This window comes from Aulonocara stuartgranti, assembly GCF_965226115.1.
Source record: "Aulonocara stuartgranti genome assembly, chromosome: 11".
Taxonomy (NCBI): Eukaryota; Metazoa; Chordata; class Actinopteri; order Cichliformes; family Cichlidae; genus Aulonocara; species Aulonocara stuartgranti.
In genome coordinates this window covers 9,403,684-9,429,802 of record NC_138947.1, presented here as the reverse complement: position 1 = coordinate 9,429,802, position 26,119 = coordinate 9,403,684, and the positions used below count along the sequence as shown (strand labels likewise).

Here is a 26,119-nt window from a genome sequence, read left to right as displayed (position 1 = left end):
TCAAGTGATCATCTATCAGCAAAACTAATCTATTTTCCTCTCAAAAGGGGCCCTTTTTCATTTCAATTCATGGATCCACTTAATTTGAGCACGACCTTTTTTTAATACAACACATATTATGTGGAACAGTTGTACCCTTGAGCAATGTACTTTACCTGCATTTCACTGGTTCAAAGCTGCGCTTTGCAAATGGGTTCCAGAATTTGTGAGTCACTTGGGATGAAAGCCTCTGCCAAGCCATGAAATAATAACACTAATATTTACATAAGGTCTCAATTGCTGCTAATTCTTTTATTCCCCATCACGTGTGACAATATGTGATTGACAATTCCTCACAGACTGGAATATGTTCACCCACACAGACCTGGACCAGTACGCCTCATCTGTACTGGATTACATCTCCAAAACCACAGACAGTGTCACCACCCAGAAACGGATCACCATGTACCCCAACCAGAAGCCTTGGATGAACCGGGATGTTCGTCTCCTCCTGAAGGCCCGCAACACTGCCTTTAGGTCAGGAGATGCACACGCCTACAGTACAGCCAGGGCTAATCTAAAGAAGGGCATCAAAAAAGCCAAACACCATTACAAAAAGAAGGTAGAAGAACACTTCTCCAACTCCAACCCCCGACGCATGTGGCAAGGACTCCAGACCATCACAGACTACAGGACCACCAAACCCTCCCCCGCATCCTCTGATGTCTCCTTCCTCAACGAGCTCAACAACTTTTATGCTCGTTTTGAGCGAGGGAACCCCACAACCACAACCAAAGCAGACATGACGCCAGACCACCAACCTATGACTCTCTCCCCCACCGATGTAGGAGCGGTGCTGAGCAGGATCAATGTCCACAAGGCTGCAGGCCCTGATGGCATCCCCGGGCGTGTTCTCAGAGCGTGTTCTGGGGAGCTTGCAGGAGTGCTCACAGACATATTCAATCTGTCCTTGGCCCACGCTGTGGTACCGGCCTGCTTCAAATCCACCTCCATCGTCCCGATACCCAAAAACTCCAACCCATCTTGCCTCAATGATTACCGCCCAGTAGCACTCACCCCCATCATCACTAAGTGCTTAGAGCGACTGGTCCTAGCACACTTCAAATCCTGTCTCCCCCCCACCCTGGACCCCCACCAATTCGCATACCGCCGGAACAGGAGCACAGAGGATGCAGTCTCCATCGCAATGCACTCTGTCCTCTCACACCTGGACAACAACAACACCTACGCCAGAATGCTGTTTATAGACTTCAGTTCAGCATTCAATACAATCCACCCCTCACAACTCATCAGGAAACTGACAGACCTGGGTATCAGTTCCCTCATCTGCAAATGGTTACTAGACTTCCTGACCAACCGCCCCCAACATGTCCGGCTGGATAACCACTGCTCATCTACCATCACAATGAACACCGGTGTACCACAAGGCTGTGTGATGAGCCCTTTCCTCTACTCCCTCTTCACCCACGACTGCAGACCTGCTGATGGTTCCAACACCATCATTAAGTTTGCAGATGACACCACGGTGATTGGCCTCATCAGTGACAACGATGAGGCCGCCTACAGGGAGGAGGTGGATCGTCTGGCTGAGTGGTGCGACAGAAACAACCTGCTGCTTAACACCGAGAAGACCAAGGAGCTCATCGTGGACTACAGGAGGAATGCTGACCCACATCCACCCATCCACATTAAGGGGACGGCTGTGGAGCGTGTGAGCAGCTTCAAGTTCCTGGGAGTCCACATCTCCGAGGATCTCACCTGGACGACCAACTGCTCCAAGCTGGTCAAGAAGGCTCACCAGCGCCTCTTCTTCTTGAGGACTCTGAGGAAGAACCACCTGTCCTCAGACATCCTGGTGAACTTCTATCGCTGCACCATCGAGAGCATCCTGACCAACTGTATAACAGTCTGGTACGGGAACTGCTCTGCCTCGGACCGGAAGGCGTTGCAGAGGGTCGTGAAAACTGCCCAGCGCATCGCCGGAGCACCACTTCCTGCCATAAAAGACATCTACAGGAAGCGGTGTCTGAAAAGGGCTGGGAAAATCATCAAAGACCCCAGTCACCCATCACATGGACTCTTCACCCTCCTGCCCTCTGGGAGGCGCCACAGGAGCCTCCGGACTAAGACCACCAGGTACCGGAACAGCTTCTTCCCCACAGCTGTCAGACTCCTGAACTCTGCCTCCTGACATCTGACCCACGTTAAACTCATGGACTGAACATACACACACCCACAATGGACAACTGTACCCTCAAACACAATAATAACATGGACTGAACCACCACTCACAACCACTAGCACTTTATATAGCCTCTGTAGAAACTATCTACACCCTCACTTATCTTAACTGCACTACTGTATAGCTCTGTGTAAATAATCATTCTGTACATTCGATAATTTTTAATCCTACAACTGTTTACAACTTGCATAGTTCCCATTTCTGTATAGCTGTATATCCCAGATTCTGTAAAGTTATTTATTTCATATTCTGTATAGTTTTTCATATTTATATTCATATCCTGTACATAGCTTGTACTCACTACAGCCTGTACATACTTATAGTTATAGAATATTCACAACATACTTCATACCGTGTACATTATAACATACCATAATAGACCCATTTCTGTAATATACTCACATATCTATATTATTGCTAATATATATTGTAATATATCTATATCACTAAAGCACTTCTGGATGGATGCAAACTGCATTTCGTTGCCCTGTACCTGTGCATGTGCAATGACAATAAAGTTGAATTCTATTCTATTCTATTCTTTAGCTTTTGACAGACAGTAGAGTACAACCTTCGCCTGTAACCCCCTGCCACCCACCCACCATTGTAAAGTATAGTGTAATTAAGTCGCATTGGTAATTGGGGTGTGTCTTGACTAAGGCCTGGGTGGCAAGGGAATGATAAACTTCCTCTAAGGCCCTTATTTTCTAAAAACAGCTCTAATCATGGTGAGGATGTGGCCTTACGCACAGACTAACAGTGAAAGTACAGAGCACACAAGAGCTGAGGATGTGTTTAAGACAAGGATGAAAAATGCAATCAGGAAATACTGGAAGGAAGGCAACTGCAGAGAGCAAGTGGCCAGCTAATAATAGAGCTGATAACAGAGCAGTGTAACCCAAACAGTATGCAGACTAACTCCTCTAAATCTGGTCTTGCAGGAAAATGAGTTAATGATTTGCACGACTCTGGCAATCCCCATGAGCTGAAAATGCAGACGCAATGAAATATAACCAATATTTCATACATCTTAGGGGCCGACACCACCACTGCCACCACCCCCACCCCTGCTTTTAAATATGTAGCTTACAACAAGATTAGACGATTCGAATAACAGCTAATTCAGTTTTATATTGTAAAATGATCAAACACATTAAAGTTGTGTGATTTCAATGTGCGCAAATACATTTAGCATTTTGCTGTTTTCTAACCCCAGCAGTCTTCCAATGCAGCCTCCACTGAAAATCATCATTTGTTATTTCCTGCGCTAGGCGAGATCAGGGGACTAACAGGAAGGCTTTGTGGTAAATCAAACCTCCTTTTTTTTGTATCAAAACAACCTTTTCTTCATTCTCAAAAACAATCTGCTAGGCTGCTCTATCTCCCAAGCTGTCCCCAGTAACAGATGCTTATTCTTAGCCTATCGAGAAGAAACGAGGGGATCAGGTGAAAGAAACCAGTTCTCCCAGATGTGTCAAATCAAAACAAGGGCCGTGTTTGTAATGGCAGGGGTCTGGTTCTCTTCTTATGTAGTCTTTTCTGAGCGATCCAGTCTCTTATTCAATCAGGAAACAAGCAAATTTGATGTGCAGCTATATAGTTAACGTTGCAGTAGACAATCTCACGGAGATGTAGCTGAAATGTGTTTATTTACATGCCATATTTCATCAAGTTGATTTGCAAGTACTGACCTGTCTGTTGAAAACAGTGGGGGTGGTAGGCTCCTTTAGTCGGATGGAAAAGATCTATCGACCCTCAAGGCAGCTGAGGTGCACTGGTAGATCTTTAGCTCCCTTTCTTGGCCAGTCTTTAGGCCTGAACACAAGGGACCTTTGTGTTTCTCTCTCCTTTCGCTGGCAGCTGTGGGCTAAGCACTCATCCATAGATCTACACATTTGCAATTTTGAAGAAGTAGAAGCAACACCCATCATTTTCCCTCTCTTCTTCCTTTTTTTCTTACCCTTAATTCTAGAAATGTTGGAACGGTGAGCATAAATGGGGGGGAAGTTAATTACTTTACTGTGTTTTTACTTCTGACACACTGCTTCTCCTTTCCAAGAACAAGGAAAAAGACATAGAAGAATAGAAACAGTCAAGCAATGATGGACAGTGAGAGTTAATCAAATAATATGCTGAAATCCAATGGATTCACTTTACATTATATCTACAACGGATGTGAGTGGTTTTTACAATCCAGGGAAACTAAGATACATATTTTTGCTTACAGTGAGCAGAATTTGGTATTGATTTAGAGCATGTGGGCATTAACTTAAAGGCTTTTTAGGCTTAAGTGGAGGATGTATGGATGCCGTGGTATACTTTGTTTATATCTTCCCCCATATTTATACCGGACCGTGAAAGTACTTTGAACAAGTATGCCAAACCATTCCAGATGTTGTATTTGAAATCCTGTCATCTCTACTTAGTGTAAAAGTTCAGGGACTCCATTCAGAGTAAAAGCCCCCTTAAACAAGGCGGTTTTGCAGAGCATTTGGTGGGATCAGCAGTCTTTGATCCACTCTTCCTCCTCCCTAGCTGTTGGCTCCCCTGACCTTTTTGCAAACCTGATGTGACGTTCATCTTTTTGGAGCGAAGACAATTTGACAAATAAGTGATGACCATCCACATTTTTAATTTAGGAGTATGATGAAAAATTAACCGTGGCCAACTCAAGACCTTGATTTTTAAACAGGTCCACCTGTCTTTCCTGCATTACCTTTTCCTCCCTCTTCACGAGACCTTCACCAGTCAGACATTTTGGGCCTGATCTGTATTGGACTTATGGAGAATTCCTCTGAGTAGACCAAGGATGAATCAGCCCTAACTGCAACGCACTTGATCTAAACAGAGTGACAAGCTGCAGTGTCATCTGTTATTAATTAATTCAATCAATGAAATCAAATAGAATGCTGTTTTAAATGGAAGATACACACTAAGGTGCATATCACATGGCTTCAGGAAGTATTGATACTTAAAGCCCAGGCATGCTGCAATAAAATGAGTCACTACCTGGCTTAAGACATTTTGGATCCAGTCTGACTCAAGCACTGCATTGAGTTTCTCAGTGGCAACAGGACCTCTAGTGAGCTCTATTCTCTGCCATCAATCTATTTCGCCTTGTCTCAGCTCTTCCTTTGCACCCCGCTTTTGCTCATCTTTTCCTCCAGTATCATTACCCCCACCCCGTCCCCTCCCCCTGCCCCATAACTAATCCTTAAAATGCCTCTCACATAAAATGTGGGTCTGGCATAAGGCTGCTAGGAACGGGGTGAGAGAGAGGAGATTGGAGGAAGATTCTCAAGTTGTAACAACCTCAGTGGCAAAAAGGATGCTCCGCAGACCCTGTTTCCTTTCCTCATTTGGGACTTATTCCATTATATTCCTTTGTCATCCCCTACTCAGCATAATAACTCCTGAAAGGTAGATAACTATTAATAGAGTTCGCACGGCACTGCAGTCATATGGATTGCCCCGCAGCGCTGTGACTAAGTAGAACTGATGTCTCCTGTGACAAGCGCTCATGTTGCTGTCATCCAGGACGTGCAGGCACTCTGCATACATTACTGACTGCTGGCTTCCCCCTCTCTGTCCCCCCTTTTTGGATGGCACCACAGCTGTCCCAAAGTGAATCCCAAATGAGAGGATCTGTCAGGGTTTGTTTGCTGCAGGCCTTGATTTGATGCTATTACTCTGCAGATGGAGAGGCTGGCTCGGTCTGCGGGAGCCGAGAGCTGCTGGTGGACACCGCTTGCCTCGGGCTTGGCCTGGTGGCACCGAAGCACATTTTGAACAAACAGAGCTGAAACTGATATGGAGAGTAAAACAGTTTTTAAGTCCCCCTAAAATAACAACCTCCTCTGATTCTACAACACACCCTCGTGTTTGTGTTCCATAGGCCAAATGACTAAATCTTTCTCTTATCTTTCTCTCATATTCCCCCTTCAGCCAGATGTTCCTCATTCATTTTTCTCAGACGCAGCTGCATGTGTAAATAATCCATGATTTCTCCTGTTGGACGAGTGGACTGGGGCGTATTGTGTGTCTGGTTAAGTAAGCAGTCTCTTCTTTTTGTACCCAGTGTGTGTGCTTGTTTTTTGACTTTAAAGCAACATTCTTAGCTTTTCATGGGTTCTGAGAGCAACAGACAGTCTGTGTCAAGACGATGAGGTCAATCTCAAGCCCTGACAGACCTTAAGCTGAAAGTGCTTTGCTACCTGTTCAAGGCAGATTTCCCACTGCCAGACCAGCGGAGGCTTGCCATATCACCCGTTTTTGTATAAGGCCCCCGGAGAATGTTTTTCTTCTCTGTGGCTACCATCAACTGCAACAACTGAGAGAAAGACTGACAGCCGACCCGCCGAGGAGGTGTGCAGGCAAGTCGACCAGAACAATAACAAAACTGGAGTCAGAGGCAGAAAGGGGGAGAGGACAGACCCTAATAATGGCCAGGCCGTGGCTTGACATGCTATGAAAAGTGACAGTGGACGAGTCATCCATTATTTATAGCAGTGCAGAGCTTGGTTATTTATTTATTTTCAGCAGCATGAGCAGCAAGGGATCATGGCACAAAACAAGCAGCCAGTCGTGGCCTATTGATGTGATTGTCAGCAGACAGCGAGGCAAGTCCAGTGACGAGGGAACTGTGACTGCAGCCGTGGCCTCGTATGGACGGTGCGTCCAGGACGGGATTCACCTTGACTAATGCCGACTCTGTTTCCATCCCTCACGTTGTCATAGATACGTGGAGTCGGTGTCAACAGTAGGCTGCTCAAAACAATCCGGCTGCTTATGTTAAACTTGACATTTTAATTGCATAACGCAATGTTAAGTGCAGCATTAGAACATAAATGTATATGTTAGATTTTTATTGAGCTAAGTGCATTAATGCTTTGACAGCTTACGATGTATTCACTCCTCCGACCTACTGCGCAGCAACTCATTGTGGAATGGTCTCCAAATCATCGTGGGCTGTTGATAGGGCCAACAATCAACTGACACATTTATCAGTGAATGGCAGAATTGCTGATGTCAGTGTGAGACCGGAGTGACTAAATCTATGTGTATGGATTAGCAGATGTGTTCAATAGTTCTGTCCGGGCGACTGAATCACTATCGTTGTCTCAGCTATTTATCGGAGCTGAGCGGAGAGGAGTGTGCCTGGACTTGGCTTACGGCAGTAGAAATGAGGAGAGATGCCACGGACACCATCAGGGCTTTTCTGGCACACAAGAACGCGCCATGACATCAGGAACAGATGTTGCACATGGTGAGGCCCATCAAGGGACAACAACTCTGCATCAGTCTATGAATATTTTAGACAGCTTACTGCTGTACTTATCAGCGAAAACACACTCATGCCGGGCAAGGACCCAGCCGGTCTGATCTTAAATTCGGGCGATGCTGCAACGACTTTAGTGAAGAAGTGGGGGAAAAATGCACGATAGGTTGACGAAGTGCTGGCTTGCGAAAAGAGGACGAAGAAATTGTGCAAGCACGCATGAGATGGAAACAAAGCCTTCTTCATCCCGGGTCAAACAATGGCGATTCTGTCAAAGCTTTGCTGCTTATTTATCTAGTGTAATATCAGACCGTAGATCTTTTCAATATATGTGTAGATACTGAGGTCAACATCCACATTCCTGTAATCCACACCCTTTTCTAAGCACAGCATGGGCCAGAAGCCTCAACCTCTCCTTGACCCCTGAGGAAAAGAATCCCTCAACCTTATCCCCGGAGAGACTTTCATTACAGACAAAAACAGAATCCATGGGTGGCCAGAGTCATATTCTGATATTAGGGCAGAGGACATGGATTTGATATGAGCCTGGAAATAGTCCTGTAGACTTCAGAGTGAGCCCCGGGTTACATGTTGAGCTTTAATGGACCTCCTCCTGCTCATCAATCACGCGGAAGGAAAATGCTTAATTGCAGATTTCAGACCGATGCAGTAGCCTGACATCATCCTAGCGGAATGGGAGAGAGGAGACAGGTTTTGAATTGCTTGTGAGCCGTGCAGATGGATACCACTTCCTAGTAAAGGTAAATGTCCTCATGAATTATGAGCTTGTAGCGGCATTTAGAGTTATGGTTGACACAGATCAGCTCAACATTCAATATCACAATTACAGTAAGAGCTGGTGTAATGTTTCTCATATGGATAGTAGCATAAACCTTAGACCAGGAACTGAATCACTGCAATATGGACATACACCACAGTATATAGAGCAAGATGTTAATCGCTCTGTATTTCATGACTCAGGTAGGGGAAAATGATTAGTTTGTGTTTGAACTTTTCATATTTTTATAGAAAACGTTTTTATAGCACCAGCGCAATATGTGTTTTCATTGAAAACCACGCAGAGTTTTTCCAGAAGAACAGAAGATTTTGAAGCAAAACACAACTCGCATTCCTCGGCTTTCAGCTCGAGCCGCTCAGAGTTCAGTTTTGATAGAGAAATGTCTTCTTTTCCTCTGGTAGCAATGATGAGGATGATTTTTATTCTCCTTAATATTCATTCGAGATAAACAAATGTTTTGTGTCAGTATGAATGCATTTTCCCCCCACTTGAGCGTTAGCCACTCTCCAGCCAGACAAAAGAGAACGCAAGGGATTGTAATTTTAAAGTGCAACTCCATTCGCCATGACTGACATCTCTCTCTCTCTTTTTTTTTATTGACCCCAGGTCAAATAGGGACTGGGATAATATTTTGTTAAATTATTCTCATTTCCCTGTGAATCACATTTCCATATATCTCCACTTCATGCCTTATTTATTACCTCCCTACAATTACCATGCAAACGATGTCTTAACTGTCACCCCTTTCTCCCTCTGAACAGTTTAGTAAATATCAAACCATATTTATTATTAATAAACCCACAGCTGAAAACCCCCTTTTTATTTATAAATTATTCACAGGCTCAAAAGCTCGGGGAGCAAGGGCGCCCTCCATTTGATGCCACGGAGGCCAATATAATTAAGACTATTGCCTCGAACTGATGCTGATGCAAGTATCATCTGTTTTGCCCTCATCTATCTGTCCATCTGTGCGAGCCATAGGAAATCATACATTTCAATCACAGCAGCATGCCTGGTGACAGACTTTGCACAATGGATGTTGATTTTATTATCACAGCACAACTGGTGGAGACACCCTGCTGTTTTACAGCTCACCCTAACCCTGCCTTCAGTCACTCCATGACGGTTTAACACATGCTCACTATGGCCCAGCAAACACACACTATGTGTTGTGTGTGTGTGTTATTGATGAATGATTTCCTTTGATTATCCTTCCTATACTCAACCTGATTTGCACACTGACACAAGTACAATAACCAAGTATCTGTGTGTGTGTGTGTGTGTGTGTGTGTGTGTGTGTGTGTGTGTGTGTGTGTGTGCTCATTTACCCATGTGCTCAGTCACTCTAACCTGGGTTGGCTTCCCAGCTGTGCAAGCTGTTTTTTCCATCAACATGTGTTTACTGGCAGGGGACCCTTATGTTTGCATTACAGGGAGGCAATAAACAGGAAGGCCAGCCCCAGGGTTTTAAAACTACTGTTTGGGGAGGGGGGCACCCTCATGAGGCGTGAGCCCTAATCACCGCGTGGTTCACTGTTTAATTAAATGCAATGCTAAATGTCAAAAAGAGAGATTCTTATTTTTGCTGTTGATGCTTTTTTATTTCATTATTTATTTCATTTGTTTATTTATTTAGGAACACATCAACACATGCTGAAGTCCTCTGTGTCCAAGTCTGCACACTTTGATGAATTTTTCACAGTGTTATGGTGCTTCAACCACCTGGATGTGCTAACAGGGCACATGTATTTATGTGTCTGTGTGTGTGCACACTCACACATGTGTGTGTCTCTAAAGGGTGGATGTGTTAACATTAAATTCATTCTTTGCATGTGTGAAAGACTGATTAACCAGATGACTCCGAGGCCTATTATTTTGGTTAATCAATAGATCCTTGAATAACTAATGAACAACATCAAAGAACAAGCCTACAAACAGCCACAGGCAAGTGATAGACTGCAGTGTTTTCATCTCTTTATAGAAGCCTTAGCGTTTGTTGAAATATGATAATGATTCTGTTCTCTTCTGTTCTCTTTGGTGCCCACTACATGACGCTGAACAATAACTAACTGAAAAAACTTCCATGAACTTATGCTACCTGACTAACTAAAAATCCAGTTATCATTGTAACTGAAATAATAGTGACACATGGCTGGGGTAAAAGTCATCAGTTGTGTGGGAGAAAGTGAGTACATAAAAGACAAAAGGCTCATCAACTAAACTAGTTTACTCTTCTGAAACAGCAGCTGATGGTTTCCGCTATTATTTCATCTGTGTTGGGGGTTTATGTGTCAAGTGATCATTATACAGATAGTCCCAACATCTTTAACTGATTCTTCATACCCATTCTCATTAACTTCTAAATATGTTTCATAATGGAAGGCAGGGATTGATTTGGGTGCTAAATTTGGCTCTTGTCTGACCAAAATAGGAGAGTTGCTGTGTAACTTCACTGAGAGGAAGGAAGATTTTGTGCATATTTAAAATGAAGCCAGTCTTTGGATTTTCCTTCTCACATTGAAATGTTGTCTGTGGCATATAAAGCATTACCATAGCTAATGAATAAATGACGAAGATACAGTTATTGTTTGAAGAAAAATTACATAAATTTGAGTTTAAATTCATTTACTGTAATTAACCACATTTTTTGGAAAGTTGAGTTCACTTTCACCAGCCAGGGTCGATTACTGCTAGACCTGCTGAATTAAGAAAACCCATGAATAGATCCTGTCTGGCGAGGTGAAGTGGCCAAAAGATGTCAGAAAGCAACACATGATGGCCAGTGAATGATGGTGAGAGTCGTTATCCATAAATGGAGAAAACCTGGAATGGTGGTGAACCTTCCCAGGAGTGACCAACCTACACAAATTACTCAAAGAAGGCCACAACAGAATCTAGAACAACATTTACAGAACTGCAGGCCTCATCTGCCTCAGAGTTCATGATTCACCAATAAGAAAGAGACTGAGCAAAAATGGCATCCATGGGAGAGTCCAAGGAGAAAATCACTGCTGACCAAAAAGAGCATAAAGACTCATCTCGCATTTGCAAAACAACATCTTGATCATCCACAAGGCCTTTGGGGAAATATTGTGTGGACTGACGAGACAAAAACTGAACTTTTTGAAAGGTTTGAGTCCCGTTACATCTGGCATAAAATTAAGACAGCATTTCATAAATTTCATACCAACAGTCAAACATGGTGGTGGTAGTGTGATGGTCAGAGAACAACTTGTTATAATTGATGAAACCATGAATTCTGCTCTAAACCAGAAAACCCTGAAGCAGAATGTTTGGCCAGTTTGTACCCTAAGGCTTGAGTTATGGAGCAGGACAATGATCCAAAACACACCAGCAAGCTCACCTTTGAACGGCTCAACAAAACAAATGAAGGTTTTGGAGTGGCCTAGTCAAAGTCCAGACTTGCATCCAATGGAAATGATTTGGCATGACCTTAAACAGGCTGTTCATGCTTGAAAATCCTCCAACGGGCTGAATTAAAACAATTCTGCAAAGAAGAGTGGGCCAAAATTCCTCCACAGTGGTGTGAAAGACTCATTGCCAGCTTACACGAACACTTGATTGAGGTTCTTGTTGCCAAGTGTGGCAGCACCAGTTATTAGGCTTAGGGGGCAATTACATTTTCACACAGAGCCAGGTGGGTTTTAATATTTCTTTTGCTTATGTCATGTAAGCATCATGTTAAAACTGCAGTTTGAATTTGCTAAGATTTGCTTTGTCTAATATCAAAATTTCTTTAACGATCTGAAACATTCAAACGTGACAAATATACAACAACAAAAACACACACACACACACAAACTTTGAAATGAGGAAGGGGCAAGTGCTTTTGTGCTGTGTATGATTTGGAAAAAGAAACTAATGGCAACAGCAAGAATCTGCATTTTCCCCTACAGGACAGGGAGCACATTGCTTTTCCAGCATCCTATTCTGTGGATTCATATTATTCAAGCGTTTTTTCACCCAAAGCTGTTAGAGCAGTCATTTAACTGTGAATAAGTTTTTTAAATGCCCTCCTCGTGATGCCTGCTCAGCCAATCACAGTCCCTTAGGGGCGGGGGTCCCCCCCCGGCAAGCATCTGAGGAAGAAGGGGCTCCTCAGGCTCAGCTTCTGCCAGATTTGGCTACCCAGTACCACCACCAGATGACTGTCAGTGCGCATTTCCAATTGGCAGGAGGGAGAGTAAACCGAGGAGACCGATCGGGGAAGAGTGTGTATGAGAGAGAGAGAGAAGCGGGAGTGAGTGTGTTATAGAGGGAACAGAGTGAGAGACTCCAGCGGAGGGGCGAGAGGTAACTTCACCGAGGTTATCACTGCGCACTGTCGAGGAGGAGTGATCGCTTTTTTTTCGCGCAGCATGCTGAAGCAGGTTACAAAGTGGACTCTGGATGAACCTTCTGATTGAAACGCCCGATTCTCTAATGGACTGCTGGAGAGCACAGTGAGGCGAGAGCTGTGCCACAGTGGCAAGGAACGGAGACTGGGAAAGAAGCTGATGCAGAGGGGAAAGTTACCAACTGTGGAGATGTATTGCTAACTGCGAGTTTACTGACTGCTCGGACCATTCTGAGTCGTTTCTTTAAACTGGATGCTATTGTAGACGAATCTCCGGTGATCCCGAGCCCGGTGCCGCGGTGGACCATAACCAGCTCAGTCGCATAGACGGAGCGAGACTCTTTCCATAGAATACAATCAGCGGCAAGAGCAACTAAAATGTCTTCGTTATACCTCATCTTTTGCGTGATGGTCACAGGTAAGATACTCTTTTGTTTGCTATCATTTAACCACCCGGGTCCTTATTAACGGGGAAGGATGGACCGCGCTCCGTGCTGGCGCGCTGCGTCAAGCCATTCAGTGCGCTGCTGTAGTAGTGTGGGCATCTGATCTGCTGCAATGCTACATTTCACTGCTGTTAATTGCCGGTAAATGTTTAATTAGTTCTGAAAGAGTGATTACATCAGGAGGTTTCTCTGTCTGCGAGCAGTCCTTGATGAGAAATGGCACTGCGTAAGTGAGATTTGCAGTGATTTTTGCCCCCCTGATCTTATTCAAACATCGGAAGCCTGAGCGAAGTGAGCTTTCTTGTTTTGAATGGAAAGGCTCCGAATCATTGTACGAGGGTGCACAGACGGAAAGTTTCACTTATTTGATTTCTTAAATCTGGGGACCGGTTGCGCCTGACCGCAGTGTTTCTCCACACGCGAGTGTCTTTTAAATAAGATGCTTTTTTGTTGTTGTTGTTTTTTTTTAACGAGGCTCGTCAAGAATGCGCATTTAAGCAGGTGATAACAGAACAATTAAAGCTGGGTATGAGACAGCTCATTGCAGCTCCCTGCATCTTTTTTTTTGCCCTGAAGTTGGCCGGTGTTGCACACGCTGCATTCCCTTAAACAAAAAGAAAAAGAATGGGGGAAAACACAAAAGCCAGAGGGGGTTTCTGCTGAGCTGACAGGATTGCGTCTAAAGTTTCTTTTCCTTTCATGTGGTGCGTAAACGGGCAAAAACGGACACGGTGTATCTTCCAACGGGGACTGCACGGTCTCCCGAGGACACGCATTTGAGATGGTAAGAGTGAGAGCGGGGAAGAGGGGGAGGCAGCGAGAAAGCAAAGGGGCAGAGAATGAGGGAGACACAAACTAGAGAGGGAGAGCATTTGTTTTTCTTGAGACGGGCAGACATAATGCACCTGTTTCCCCCCCCCCCCCCCCCACCCTCTCTCTCCTACACAAACACCACCACCACCCCCTGTTGCTTTTTTATTGGCAGAACAGAGTTTATGAGTGATTATAACAAAGTCTGCTCATTGTGCCCCAGACCTTCCAGTATCGAGATTTCAAAATGCTTTAATTTTGAAGGAATTGTGAGGAGAAAGAATGTTTTTGATGCACGTCTTGTTTTGAAAATGCGACTTGTCAGCTTTTGTTTTCCCTCCACACTTCAACGTTGTAACTTATTATTAGTTATCCTGTAATAGAATTAACAGAACGATGCCGAAAACAGATGTGTTTTTAGGCTTAAATGCAATTATTACGAAACAAAAACAAACAAAAAAAAAAGCAAGCAGGCTTTCTGAACAGCTGCTACAATTTATTTGACTCGTTTTGTGCTGCTCTTGTTGTAGAAAAGACGCTTTCGGCAATTAACACTGAGCAACTGTTGACTTATCAGCATTTTTCAGCGTCGATAAACTAGAGCGCGGTATTAACACTTTGGGATGAGGAAAAATAATAATTAAATTTGAATGCAAGAGAATAGACAACAACCTCGCACTAAACACAGATGTTTTCCAGGGTGAGTGGAGGAAGAGGATCGTGGGGAGGCAGAAAAGATAGCATAATGAAATTGAAATCCTTTAGGCTTTATTGTATTTTCACCTCAGACAGACTTTCACCAAAAGCCCAAGCATGCCCAATGGCCATGTGTTGTGCGTACATCTTTACCTTCAGCGTGGTTTTGTCATCATTCAAGGCTCCGGGGAGGAATGTGAAACGAGTAAACCTCCACTCCCTGATAGACTAACAACAGCTGGATGAAAAGGAGCAGTAGCCAGACAGTGGCATATTTTCCGGACCCCAACACGCACACACTCACTCTCCCCCCTTTCACACTCAAGCACACAAATAATGAAAATGGTAACAGCTGCCCTAATTAGAACCTAAGAGACCCTAGACCTCATTTATTGTGTCAGTCTTATAAAGAGTCACAGATGCTCAAAATTCTTTGCACTCATAAATGTATTTTGTGGTATCCAAATTTGGCTCCAACACATGGCCTCACTTTGAAATTTATGTATGGCATATTGCATACATTTTGTAAGTATGTAGTCTGTACTACAACACAGATAATTTACTTTCCCGGATAGTCCCCTGGGCTCCCACAGGAATTGGATTCCACACTGAATCAGTATTCCGAGTAATCTTCAGTGAGCTCTTCTTTGGAACCTTTTGCTTTGGGTCGCTTGCGTCTCATCGGGCCAAGTTCAAAGGCTGTGAGCTAAGATTACAAGTTTCTCTCCATTCCTCTTAAGTCGTGTCGCCACTCATGTTTCACTATAGTGTGGCAGTGTGAAAATTTTCCACCTTGCTTCTTCTCACAGCATTTTTTTTTTATTTTTTACTTTTTGCCCGGTCGCAGAATGTGTGACTGTGGAACACGGGGACAGGAGAGCGTATCTGCTTAATGGGCCGCAGGCAGATGGGAGACTTTCACCGACGGTTGAAAGCCTGTTCGCATTCATACCTCATACAGACACAAACATAGAAATAAACTCAAGCAGAGAAAGTGATAAATGCAGCCCCAGCTCCCTCCTCCCCGCATTACCAGCCTGGGTTTTCCCATTACCAGATTTGTCTTTAAAATATAGAGTACAACGATGCTTGAGGATGCAGTGACAACATGGCCTGGGAGGTTTTGTTTTAGGGAGCTGCGCATATTTTATGAACTGCTGTTTTGCTGCTCTTTGAATTCTTTCGGAGGGGAGTCAGACTGAAGACAAAGTTGGGGGTGGAAGATGGAAGGAGAGTCTTAAAGGAGGCGTAAGACTTGGATGTGTCACCAGTGTCTTGATGATTAAGCGGACAAGCAGCGGGTAAACACAGAAGAAGACCGCTGAGCATTGTTAACCTTTCCCTGTCTTGTTAGTCTTGTCTCTGTCGCACAAACACACACAGAAACAAACCAATGCGCTCTCTTTCTGCCTCCGTTTTACCTCCTCTCCTTGTATCATGCGCCTTTCTTTTCTTTTCCTCTGTGATAAAAAAGATCGGAGATAAAGTAAGAGAGACTAAGTGCCAGAAAGTTTGGGGGTAAGAACTGTAGCCAGCCAGGGAGGAGTGTAAGATATGAGGTTCACCAAGTGCAGACACAGCAGAATCTGAATGCAGCTGACTCTTGAACAGAAGTGCCTTGCAAAATTTGTGAGACAAAGTCAGGGCAAAGATAGATAACATGTGGTCAACTCGACGTTCAGTCCGTGTTGCTCGTTTTTAACGCTGTATCTGAAATTTCTAGAAACTAAACACAAAACGAAAGATTCACATATGCTTTTTTTATATTTTAAACTTTATCCCAACATGTGCATTTTAAGAGTTTTGTCAAGATTACTGTAGGTGACTGGACTGGATGAATAGTTTTAGAGCAAGGCATCCAGTTTTTCTTTTTTACAAATGATGTGGTCATGCCAACACACACACGCACAGGCACACCCGAGCCGGCAGTAATGAATGTCCAAAATCTGCAAGAAAGACCTGTTATTTCCTTTCATCCTGAAGACCCGTCATGCACACGAGGCATTGTCTTTCTGCTCTTCTTCACATCCTCTGAGCCCCCCTTCCTGCACACTCACTTGCAGCATTTTTACGGAAGGAGAAACTGGAATGAGAAAGGAAACAATGGGGCTTCATAATGTTGCTCATCTCTAATCAGCTTTGCCATGTGGGTAAACACAGATAAAGAACTTGGCAGTGTGTCCCGAGGCTTTGTTATCAGCTGTTAGCAACTTAAGTGGATGTGCGCACTGGTATGGCTCAACACAGGAAGCCCAAGTAGCCAGGTAGCAAACTGTTGATGACATTTGGCTTCTTTGTTATTATTTTTACCTCGTCCCACCCATCCTCCTTTTGTCTTCACTCTCTCCTTGTGTCTGTCTCTGCACATCCTCAGCGTGTCTTCCTCTGAGGTGGTTTGAGGAGCCGGAAAGGATATGACAGGGAACAGGACAATGGGAGCTTCCTGCCATTTTCCTAGAGTCTTCTTCCCCAGTTGTGACTCTTCGGGGCTGTGTTGTGAGCATACACACGGGCGGGGGACGGCACAAATTTGTTGACTCTTTCATTCTTCTGTACAAACACAGTAATGGAAAGAATAGAGAGAGGAAGAAAGTGGGATTAATTCTGTGCATGTCATTAGAACAGGCCCCCAAGGGAAAGAGTTGAATTTATACAGTAGCAGCTATTTTAAGAAAGACTTGTATTGCATTTATCTCCTCCCTAAAAATGCAAGTGTCACTTCCTTTTGCAGAGATATATCGCCATTTTAAAAGACCTTAAGCCCAGAAACCAACATACAACAGATGCACTAGACCACACATTCATTTTTATTTTCCAATCAATTCTTGCCCTGCAAGACAAGAATTTCATATCTCCTGCCGAGACGCAGAAACCAACAGCAAATTGAAATTTATCTTCTGCGTTGCAGCAATATCTGTTCCTGTGTTATCTTCACCAGCCGCTTTCCTTAACCTTGTATTAAAGATAGCTTTATTGGAGTAGAATTCTGGCAGCTGGGAAGAGTTTCAGGAAAAAAAAAAAGTTCAGTTGGGAATCCCATCAGACAACATTTATTTAGCACTAGATGCAGATTTATTTTACTTCTATTTTTACTCTCTTTGCATAAACTATGATTGGCAGTGGCACTTGATTAGAAGGAGATGTGAAATATTCAGCAGAGTGCACTAGGGCTTCTATGGCGTGTGCACATCATCCAGAAATGAATCACAAGGATCTCACGGAAGCAACACCCTGAACACACTCGCGCACCCACAGAGGTCAAGGGCGCACGCTGGGGCTGTGGATGATGAGCCGAGATGAGTGTTTGGCATCTTCAGGGCTGTGTGCTCTTTCTGGAGCGATTAGTCAAAGTCCAACTGTCTAATTAATGATGCTCCAGCTCTCAGGACATGTCACCTCCTTAACCAGCTACGGGTGAAAAACACATTCAAGGAAACAAGAAACTGTCTGCCTGCTGCTCATTTTATTAGATATGGAAAGAGTGTGTACCCTTGTGGGAATAAATATTCCAACTACTTGTTCCTTGAAGAAGTCCATGCTCACTCCTTATTCTCATTTTCATCTCTTCACCCTGTCAGTTGAAACTGCCTGGAACGCCGTGGCTAATATTGTGTTGGTGACTCAACCATTAACCAAAATAGTGGGTTGGTTGTGGCTTGCCCTCGTCTTCCTCTGCACAATGATTGTCCTGTGCTGCTGCTGCTGCTGTTGTTCTTCCTATTGTTGGAAGAGACTGTGTGAAGGATTGGAGAAAGTGTAGCCATGTCTTTTATTTACATTTCTTCTGCAGAGAATTTCAGACAGGGCTGAGAAACTCTCGCTGGGAGGTCTGCGAGAGAAGGCAACCAATTTGCTATCAACTGAGGGATGTCAGTCAAAGCGTATTGATCAAGCCTTTAACTGCAGCTCCCTCAATGGCAAAACATGTTAATGTTATCGAGCTGTGTTGAGACGTGAGTAGCAGCGAAGTGTGTGTGTGGGTGGGTGGGAGGGAGGGTGTTTGGTAGAGGTGGGTGGCAGTTAACTGGTTGAGGGGTGTGTCTCTCCCTTTCTCTCTCCTGAAGTCTGCTTTTGGCGTAAGAAAGCTGATGCAAAAACAACAATGGGCTCAGCATGAGAATAGGGGGAGGAAGAGAAAGGGAGAGGAGGGAGGCAGAGGGGGTCAAAGGGATTTACTGCCAGGAGCCTAGAATTTCAGGTAATGGATATGCTTGTTTCAGTGGAAACCAAACCTGCTGTTTTTCTTTGAGCATGGCAGAGGTGAAAAAACAAAAAAAGAAAAGTTGTAACTGACTGCAAGTCCGAGGGGGATTAATAGCACCTCAGGCTAAACATTAGATCTCAAGTGTACACTTGAATGCAAAGAAAGTGATTGTGTGCATACCTGTGTTTGGGTGTGTGTGTGTGTGTGTGAGAGAGAGAGCTGGAGGTGGGCTGGGTGGGGGGAAGCAGGTGTGCGAGAGAGAAGTAAGGGAGGCGTATGCTGGAAAGAAGCTTTTCTGCCACATTCCTGCGAAGCAGCATCAGCGAGGAGGGCAAGAACACATGGCTAAGTGCTTCCCAAGCTGGCTGAGGTAAACCTAACACCCCTCCTGGAGGAAGCAGCCCAACCATTGTTCCAGCACATTGCACCCGTCTGACTGAGGCATCCTAGTGCTGTGCAGATCCCAGGGGGCTGGAAAGAGAACGAAGCAGAGGAGGAGGAGGAGAGGGACTGATTGTTCCCTGCTCAGACTATCCACAGATGGGGCTATGGCACAGGATGCTTGCTGTTTGCTTTAGAGTCCCAAGCGTTTGCTTTGCAGTCATGGTGTACAGAATGCTCTTGGGGATAGAGGAGAAGAGAGTTCTTGCGGAGACAACAGCAGGGGAAGGGAAAGAGACAAGGCAAGAGGGAGAGAAAGAAAGGTATAGGGGAAAAAAGGGAGCCTGCTTAATATGATGTCAGTGTGAATATAGTGTCATTGCCAAGAAGGGAAGACGGATGATACAGCCATACAGTGATCGGGTAGTTGGGCGAAAGAGTGCTCAAGTCCTCCCCTGTATCCAAACAGAGACATATAGAGCCGAAGATAATGGAGAAGGGAGGGAGAGTAAAGGGAGTGATTGAGGAAGAGGAAAAAAGGAAGGGATGAGATGCAGGGAACCCAGGCTGCATCCATCATGTGGTTTGGTGCAGAAGCCATTTGTACCTATTGTTCTCTATAATTTGTTTTCTCAGAGCCTGCAATGGGAGGGGTGAAGGGGAGACACAAAGCTATGGCAGCCATTTATTTTTGCACTAATTGCATAAGTGAGACAGCATAATTAGACATATAGCTAAACAAACAATAGGCCGAGATATTCGCAGACGGAGATAGACAGGGAGGTGTAGATAGATCCGAATAGATGAGAGGCCTGGCGCTCTCCATTTCAAATTCAAGAGTACGAGAGAACATGTTAAACGCAGTAAAGGGGATGGAGAGGGATAAAGGGAAAGGAAAAGGGAGAGTAAAGGAGGTGGGCATATAGAAGGGATGAAAGATAAGAGGGGGGGAGGGAGAGAAAAGCCCTCTTCACAGACTGCACTTTGAGGTGCGGCCCAGTGCTGCCGGAATAGTCACCTCATTTAATACACCTGCTCAGCGGGGAGGGGAGGGAAAAGTATAAGGAGGTGTTGTAAAGGAAAAGAAAGAAAGGGCACAAGAGAAGAGAGGGAAGAGGAAACAGATCTCATCTCAGATTCTTCAGATCAAAGGCAGAGAGTGGCTACAGAAGGCTGTTTGTTGTGGCTTGTTTGGGAGGGTCTCTGTCTCTGTGGGGTCATGGGTTCACCTGGTCTGCTATTTTGTTCAGGCAGCATTACGCTGCCGCACAGCCACACACCGAACGCCTTGCAGGCTACTTCATCACCTGAACGATTGTTTTTAAGAGACTTTTTTCTGTTCTTTTTTTCACGAAGCGATCAAGCAGGAGGAACACTGATTAGCAGATGGAGGCTGCCGGCTTCAGAGGACAGAGAAGTTAAAAATTTGTTAAAACTATCACAGTTTAGGAAGAAAAATAAAAGTAGCAATGTTTTCAGCTGACTGGACTGTGATTCCAGCAGATTTCGCTATGTTAGATTCTCTTTGTGTGCTAATGGAGTCGTGCATCTGCCAGGTCCTTGTGTAGGCGGTGCATGGGTGTGCTGAACATGTCATGTAGCCTTTTAGGACTGTAGTACAGGGAAAGATAAATAGGCCCTTAATGAAGCCGCACAATCACAGGCAAGTTAAAAAAACTAAGCGAAGATTGAGGGGCAGTCAGGCCTGATTGGAGGGCTATTGAAGCCGGTCAAGAGAAGCTCTTGCGTCGTCACACTATAGATTAGCCACTCACTCCACTATAGACCTCAGCCTAACTACCCTTCTTTCTCTAAAGCAGTCCTCTGACACTCTATAGTGGCTCAAGTCAACTCCATGATTGTTCTGGGGGAGTTCTTTAAAGGCCAATTTAAACTCAGTTCTTTGTTTAACTCCCCAGGAACTCAAGCTGGGACATATTGTATTGGCCGTGTGTGTTTGTGTGAGACTGAGTGTGTCTGTGCCCCTTTGTGGCTTAGATTTGGTGGTGTTTTTCTGTTTTTTGTGTGTCTGTGTGTGTGTGTGTGTGTGAGCCGTCTTTGAGCATGTGATGTTTAGTCAAAAAAGAAATGGGTGTATCTCGGAACTGGCAGAGACTAGTTTTGTGGGTGAAAGAGGGTGCATGAGAGAAATCAATGGCCCAATTCAACCTATTACAGCCATGACTGTTGCTGTAATGGTGTGGAAATGGACAGTAGTCATGTGGATCCCTTTTATATCTCCGGGCTTAGATCACAAGTGAAGCTGTGATTCATTTCCTCCCAGCTTTGATTTAAAAAAAAAAAAAGTACTCTGAGTATTTCAAAGAGTCCCTCACATGATGGTGAGAAAGAAAAAGAAATATCCCTTCGTTTTTGTGAAATGGTGGAAACCTCTTTTTCTGCCAGGTTTGCCGAAGGACAAACACAACACTGGGCTGCAATTTTTTTCCTCAACAAATAATGGCTCTTCCAAACTTCTCTCCTTCCAGCTGTTGCCTCTTTGATCCCAGGTAGCATGTTAACAAGCAATGCCTTCATGGAGTACCCTGAACATCAGTATGTGTATTCACATTAAGGTGTGAGAGTGTGTGCATGCGTTTGCACATGTATGGCTTCAAAGTTTGTGCGGATTTTCACACCAATTAACAAATTGCTTTATATGTTCGCTGAGGTGACGATAGCCTGTCTCCTGTGGGGTGCTGGATTATTATTTTTTGCCCACTTCAGTGTTAACTCAAGGTGGGCTGAACCTTCTTTCACACTAACTCATTAATGATACCGGTCTAATTAGTGCCTGTGGCTCCAGACAGGGGGCCCCTGGAGGACACATCACCATTGTGAGCTGGCCTAATCAGGAGACCACTCAAAAGACCGAGGACCCACTGCACCAGTGAGAAAGTTCACACATATAGAGAGACCTGCCTGGACTCGCACTCAAATTAACGTGCTGGTTCACTGGGGTAGGAGAGTATAAAAAAAAAGTGGTTATATTTTCAGACTTCTGACCATTGAGGATAGGCTATTTGCTCATTCCCATTTAGCGCCCTCTCTCCCTCTGGTAGTGCTCCTCCTGAGGGCGATGCAGAAATATGATTTAGCTCTCCTTCATCTCTTCATCCCTCTTTTTCACTCCAGATAATTCAATCTGTTTAATATCAAATAATCTCTCACAATTTTTCACCTTTTTTTCACGTTTTAACCTTATCGCTCAAACAGCTACCTCAGGGAGCTGGGCCTCGTTCCACTGTGTTAAAAAAAAAAGGGGGGGGGGGGGGGGTGAGGATGGGGAGCAGAGAGGAAGAGGTAGCCCAGGAAAAGAAGGATGGCAAATAGCTCTCCAAGGAGTGCTTTTAAATGCCTCTGTTTGCCATTCTCATGGGCCATATGTGAAAGAGTGGGCAAATAGATTCAAAGATAGGAGAATACTAAAAAGGAGACAGCGATACCGGGAACGATAAAGGGAAAGACAGAAACAATCTACAAGAATTTAGTGGAGAGTAGGTGATGTGAGTTGTGGAACTTGAGGTTTGGGTCCCTAACTTGTGTCCCACAGCACTTAACATGCCCCTGGCCATCTCTCCTGGCAGTTAATTAGAATCCAATAAGGTTGCCGCCTGTTGGTCATTGTTCCTCCACTGTGTTTACCCTTTCCAGAGGCTCCATTCGCTGCTTAATCTGCCGAGAAGCTGAATGTCAATAGGTGAGGCCAAGACTCCAGAGCCCTGCGAGAGAGGGAGAGATGAAGCTAAAAGGAGGGGAAGGAATGAGAATCAGGGGGAGTGAGGGGAAGAGGTCATTATTCTCGTTCCCCTCAATATTGTTCTCTGACGTTCCATTTCTGTTGAAACCCCATCCAGCCTCCCCCCCATCTCTCTCTCTTGCATCTCCTCTCTTCTTCTATTCTTCTCACTTCTAATCCGTCCTCTTGATTGTTCTAAGCTGCTTTCAGCCCCTGGGAGGGTGGGGGGCTTTGGAGTCTGTTTTAATTAAGATTTAAAAGACGACTCCCTCAAGAAGGGAGATTTAAGAGCAGGATAGACTAAGCATAGTAAATAAGCAAAGGTAGGACAGATTGTAGAGATGTCTCAGCAAATATCAGAAATCAGTAAAAGGAGAATGTGAAAAAGCTATTATTTAACACGCGGGACACGCCCATACATTAATGCAAAAACAGGCAGACACTGAGGCATTTGGATGGATAAGCCAAATTGGATTTTTTTTTTTGTAATCACACGGCACAATCTATATAGATTGATCTAAACTTCCTGTGATTCATACCATATCCTGTGAGGGTGATATGGGATCAGTGGTAACCAGCAGGCAAGCCGAGGGAGTTATCTCCACACTCTGTCCAATGATCGATCATCTCACACGATGGGCTTAAGAGCCTGTAACGCCTCACTTGTTTATCAGAACCTAGAACTAGAATGTTTTCCATAGATACAATGCATGAAAGGGAGGAGAGAGCTCAGGGGGGCATGTTTTAAAGCTAAAAATTTTTATTTGTAGCATAATCAGATATGGTTAGAAGCTAAACTGATTTTTCTTTGCATTACATTTGGGTATTAGTGTTGCACCTTGCAAACATAAGAGATACTCCAGATTAGCTTACTAGGTGCAGCCTGCAGGAGGCAGGAGACGAGACACCCGCTTGCCTGCTGTGTGTTCTTCTGACTGTTAACCGCACTATACTCACATCAGCTCAACTGGCCATCAAACAGACTTTACACCATCGATCTGGCGGGACCGTATAATGCTTCAACTTCACGGGACAGTTGCGTCCCTCGGATGCAGCGTCATCATCAGTGTCTAGAAAAGTTCTGAGGTGCAGTTGGATGCGTGAAAAGGCCGGGCACTTAACAGTCACATCACACCGTGACAAAAGGAGATTTCTCTCCAGAAGCCTGGCCACCAGAGATACCAGCTTTGCTTTACTTTTACCATGCAAACAGCGTGTTACAAAGTGTTATGCTGAGGAGCGGTGCGTGTCACTGCAGCCCAAGAGCAGGCATGCGTTACATGTTTGGTAAAACAGTCACATAACAGCGCATCTGCCTCAACTGCAAACTGCGCATTCTTAAGGGTGAGTAAAAGCAGCTAAGAAAACACACCCCAAGACAAAACACACAATGAAGTGTTTAACTTCATCAAACCACAGACTTCGGTGCAGCCGGTAAGGTGTTAAAGGCCAGGCTAGGGTCGAGAGCCTGACCCATGGCATTCTCTGCTGTGATACATCCCAACACACAGCCACCATATGTCCGGGTTTCACAGTCAATGAGCCAACCCACCCACTGTGACAAAGGCCCATTCACACCCAGTTGACTCTAAGGAAATCTGCAATGCCATGGTATGATTAGGACAGAATGCAGCACTGGCGCAGACCTCGGCCGTTAGAGAAAAACAATAGACTAGAACAAACGCAGAAATAAAAGGACTGTTAGGGAAGAAGGGGTACCTAGACAAAGAACTTTAAAAAGTACTTTGAGCGGATAAACGTAAGTATGATCTTGCCCTCAGCCTACTACAGCTCCATCACTTGCCTCCATCAAAGCCCCCTGAGACTCTCCCCGGCACACTCTGCCTCCGTCACTCACAACTCTCTTAATAAGGCCAGCAGTAAACGGCAAGAAAAATATGCAGGGATGAAAGATCCTTCTCTCATGTTCTCGCTTTGAGGATGTGTTTCCGGGTGTCAGGGGAAGGTGGAGAAATGCAGCTTTAGAGTAATGCTGCATTTTAATAGAAACAATAAACTGCTTATAAAATATTATTTTGTGTCCCATATCCTGTTGTGTGTAGCAACAGCTCTGGGAACTTTTTTTTTTTGGGGGGGGGGCAGACATGAAAAAGCCACCTAGGAGAAAACCTCATGCCAAAGAATAAAGAGTGCAGAGCTCCTGGGGGAGAGATATATCTCACATATATTCTTTCATCGCAGCGATTAATATCTAGGAAAAAAAGGTCAGACTTGAAACGGTCCAGTATATCACAGTTACATTTGGAGGCGGCATTTCATACATCAATCCCTGCTGTGATGTCTCATCAGCCTGGTCACACTGGGGAGACCCACACCGTAGATTATCAAAGATTGATGGGGTGTCCTAGTTAAAGATAGGGGAGGAGAGATGACTGGTTAGTGGCAGGAACTATACCGTGATCTTTTTCAGAGGTGATGATTGGAGGGCTCGCATGGCAATGCCCAGTGCAAACATCATCACCACATCTGACTTGTGTAGGGCTTTACCGCCGTAACCCAGAGACCTGACCACGGGGGAAACTTGCAGAGGTAGCAGTTTGGAGGAAGGAGGGGAGGGGGTCGCTGCTCCTATGCGAGGCATTGCTGTCTGACTCGGGAAGCTCAAATGAAGCTCTAAACTTTGCATTTCCTCCCTTCCACTTCCATCCTCATTATCATCCCCCTCTTTATCAGAAGACCCAACAAACTGACAGAACAAACAGGCAGATTATCCCAAATCCTTTTTCTCTCTCTCTCTCTAACACACAGCCTCAAAATCTCTTATCCACTGTTCACTGTCATACTACCCATTTCTTGTTCCGAGTGCTTGCTTAATAATTAATTGATTAATTAGTTCGCTCATTAATCATTTATTCATTAATCATGGCCTGATTTTTCTAGAGGAAGTGGTGCAATCTGAAAAAAAAAAACCCTGACTTCACATTTCACTCTAATTATGCTCCTTTTACTAATCAACGCTTAAGAAATGGAGTTTCAGGAAATTAGTTTTCCCCTTCCCTTCTTTTCCTCAGCACAAAGCAGAATGTATTGAGGTCGGCAGGTAACATCCCCCCCCACCCTCTCACTTTCTCGTGTTCTGGAAGCTCTTAGTCATCAGGAATTTTAAAGGAATGTTTCAAGTAACGGGCAATCTGATGAACAGAATA

At 44.5% G+C, this 26,119-nt stretch overlaps 1 protein-coding gene across 8 annotated transcripts in view; it reads left to right on the top strand.

Annotated features, from left to right (window-relative positions):
* Window positions 1–26,119, top strand: part of kirrel3l (kirre like nephrin family adhesion molecule 3, like) — a 49,380-nt gene that overhangs the window by 3,948 nt on the left and 19,313 nt on the right. For 3 of the 8 annotated variants that reach the window (XM_082551569.1, XM_082551570.1, XM_082551568.1), the window contains exon 1: window positions 12,403–13,094. The exons of 3 other annotated variants lie outside the window; for them this stretch is intronic. In XM_082551569.1, the coding sequence (XP_082407695.1) occupies window positions 13,055–13,094 (40 nt within the window). In that variant the 5' untranslated portion in view covers window positions 12,403–13,054. Of the gene's footprint in view, window positions 1–12,402; window positions 13,095–13,815; window positions 13,907–15,854; window positions 15,877–26,119 lie in introns of those variants that run through there. 2 more of the 8 variants (XM_082551573.1, XM_082551575.1) reach the window with 2 other exon arrangements.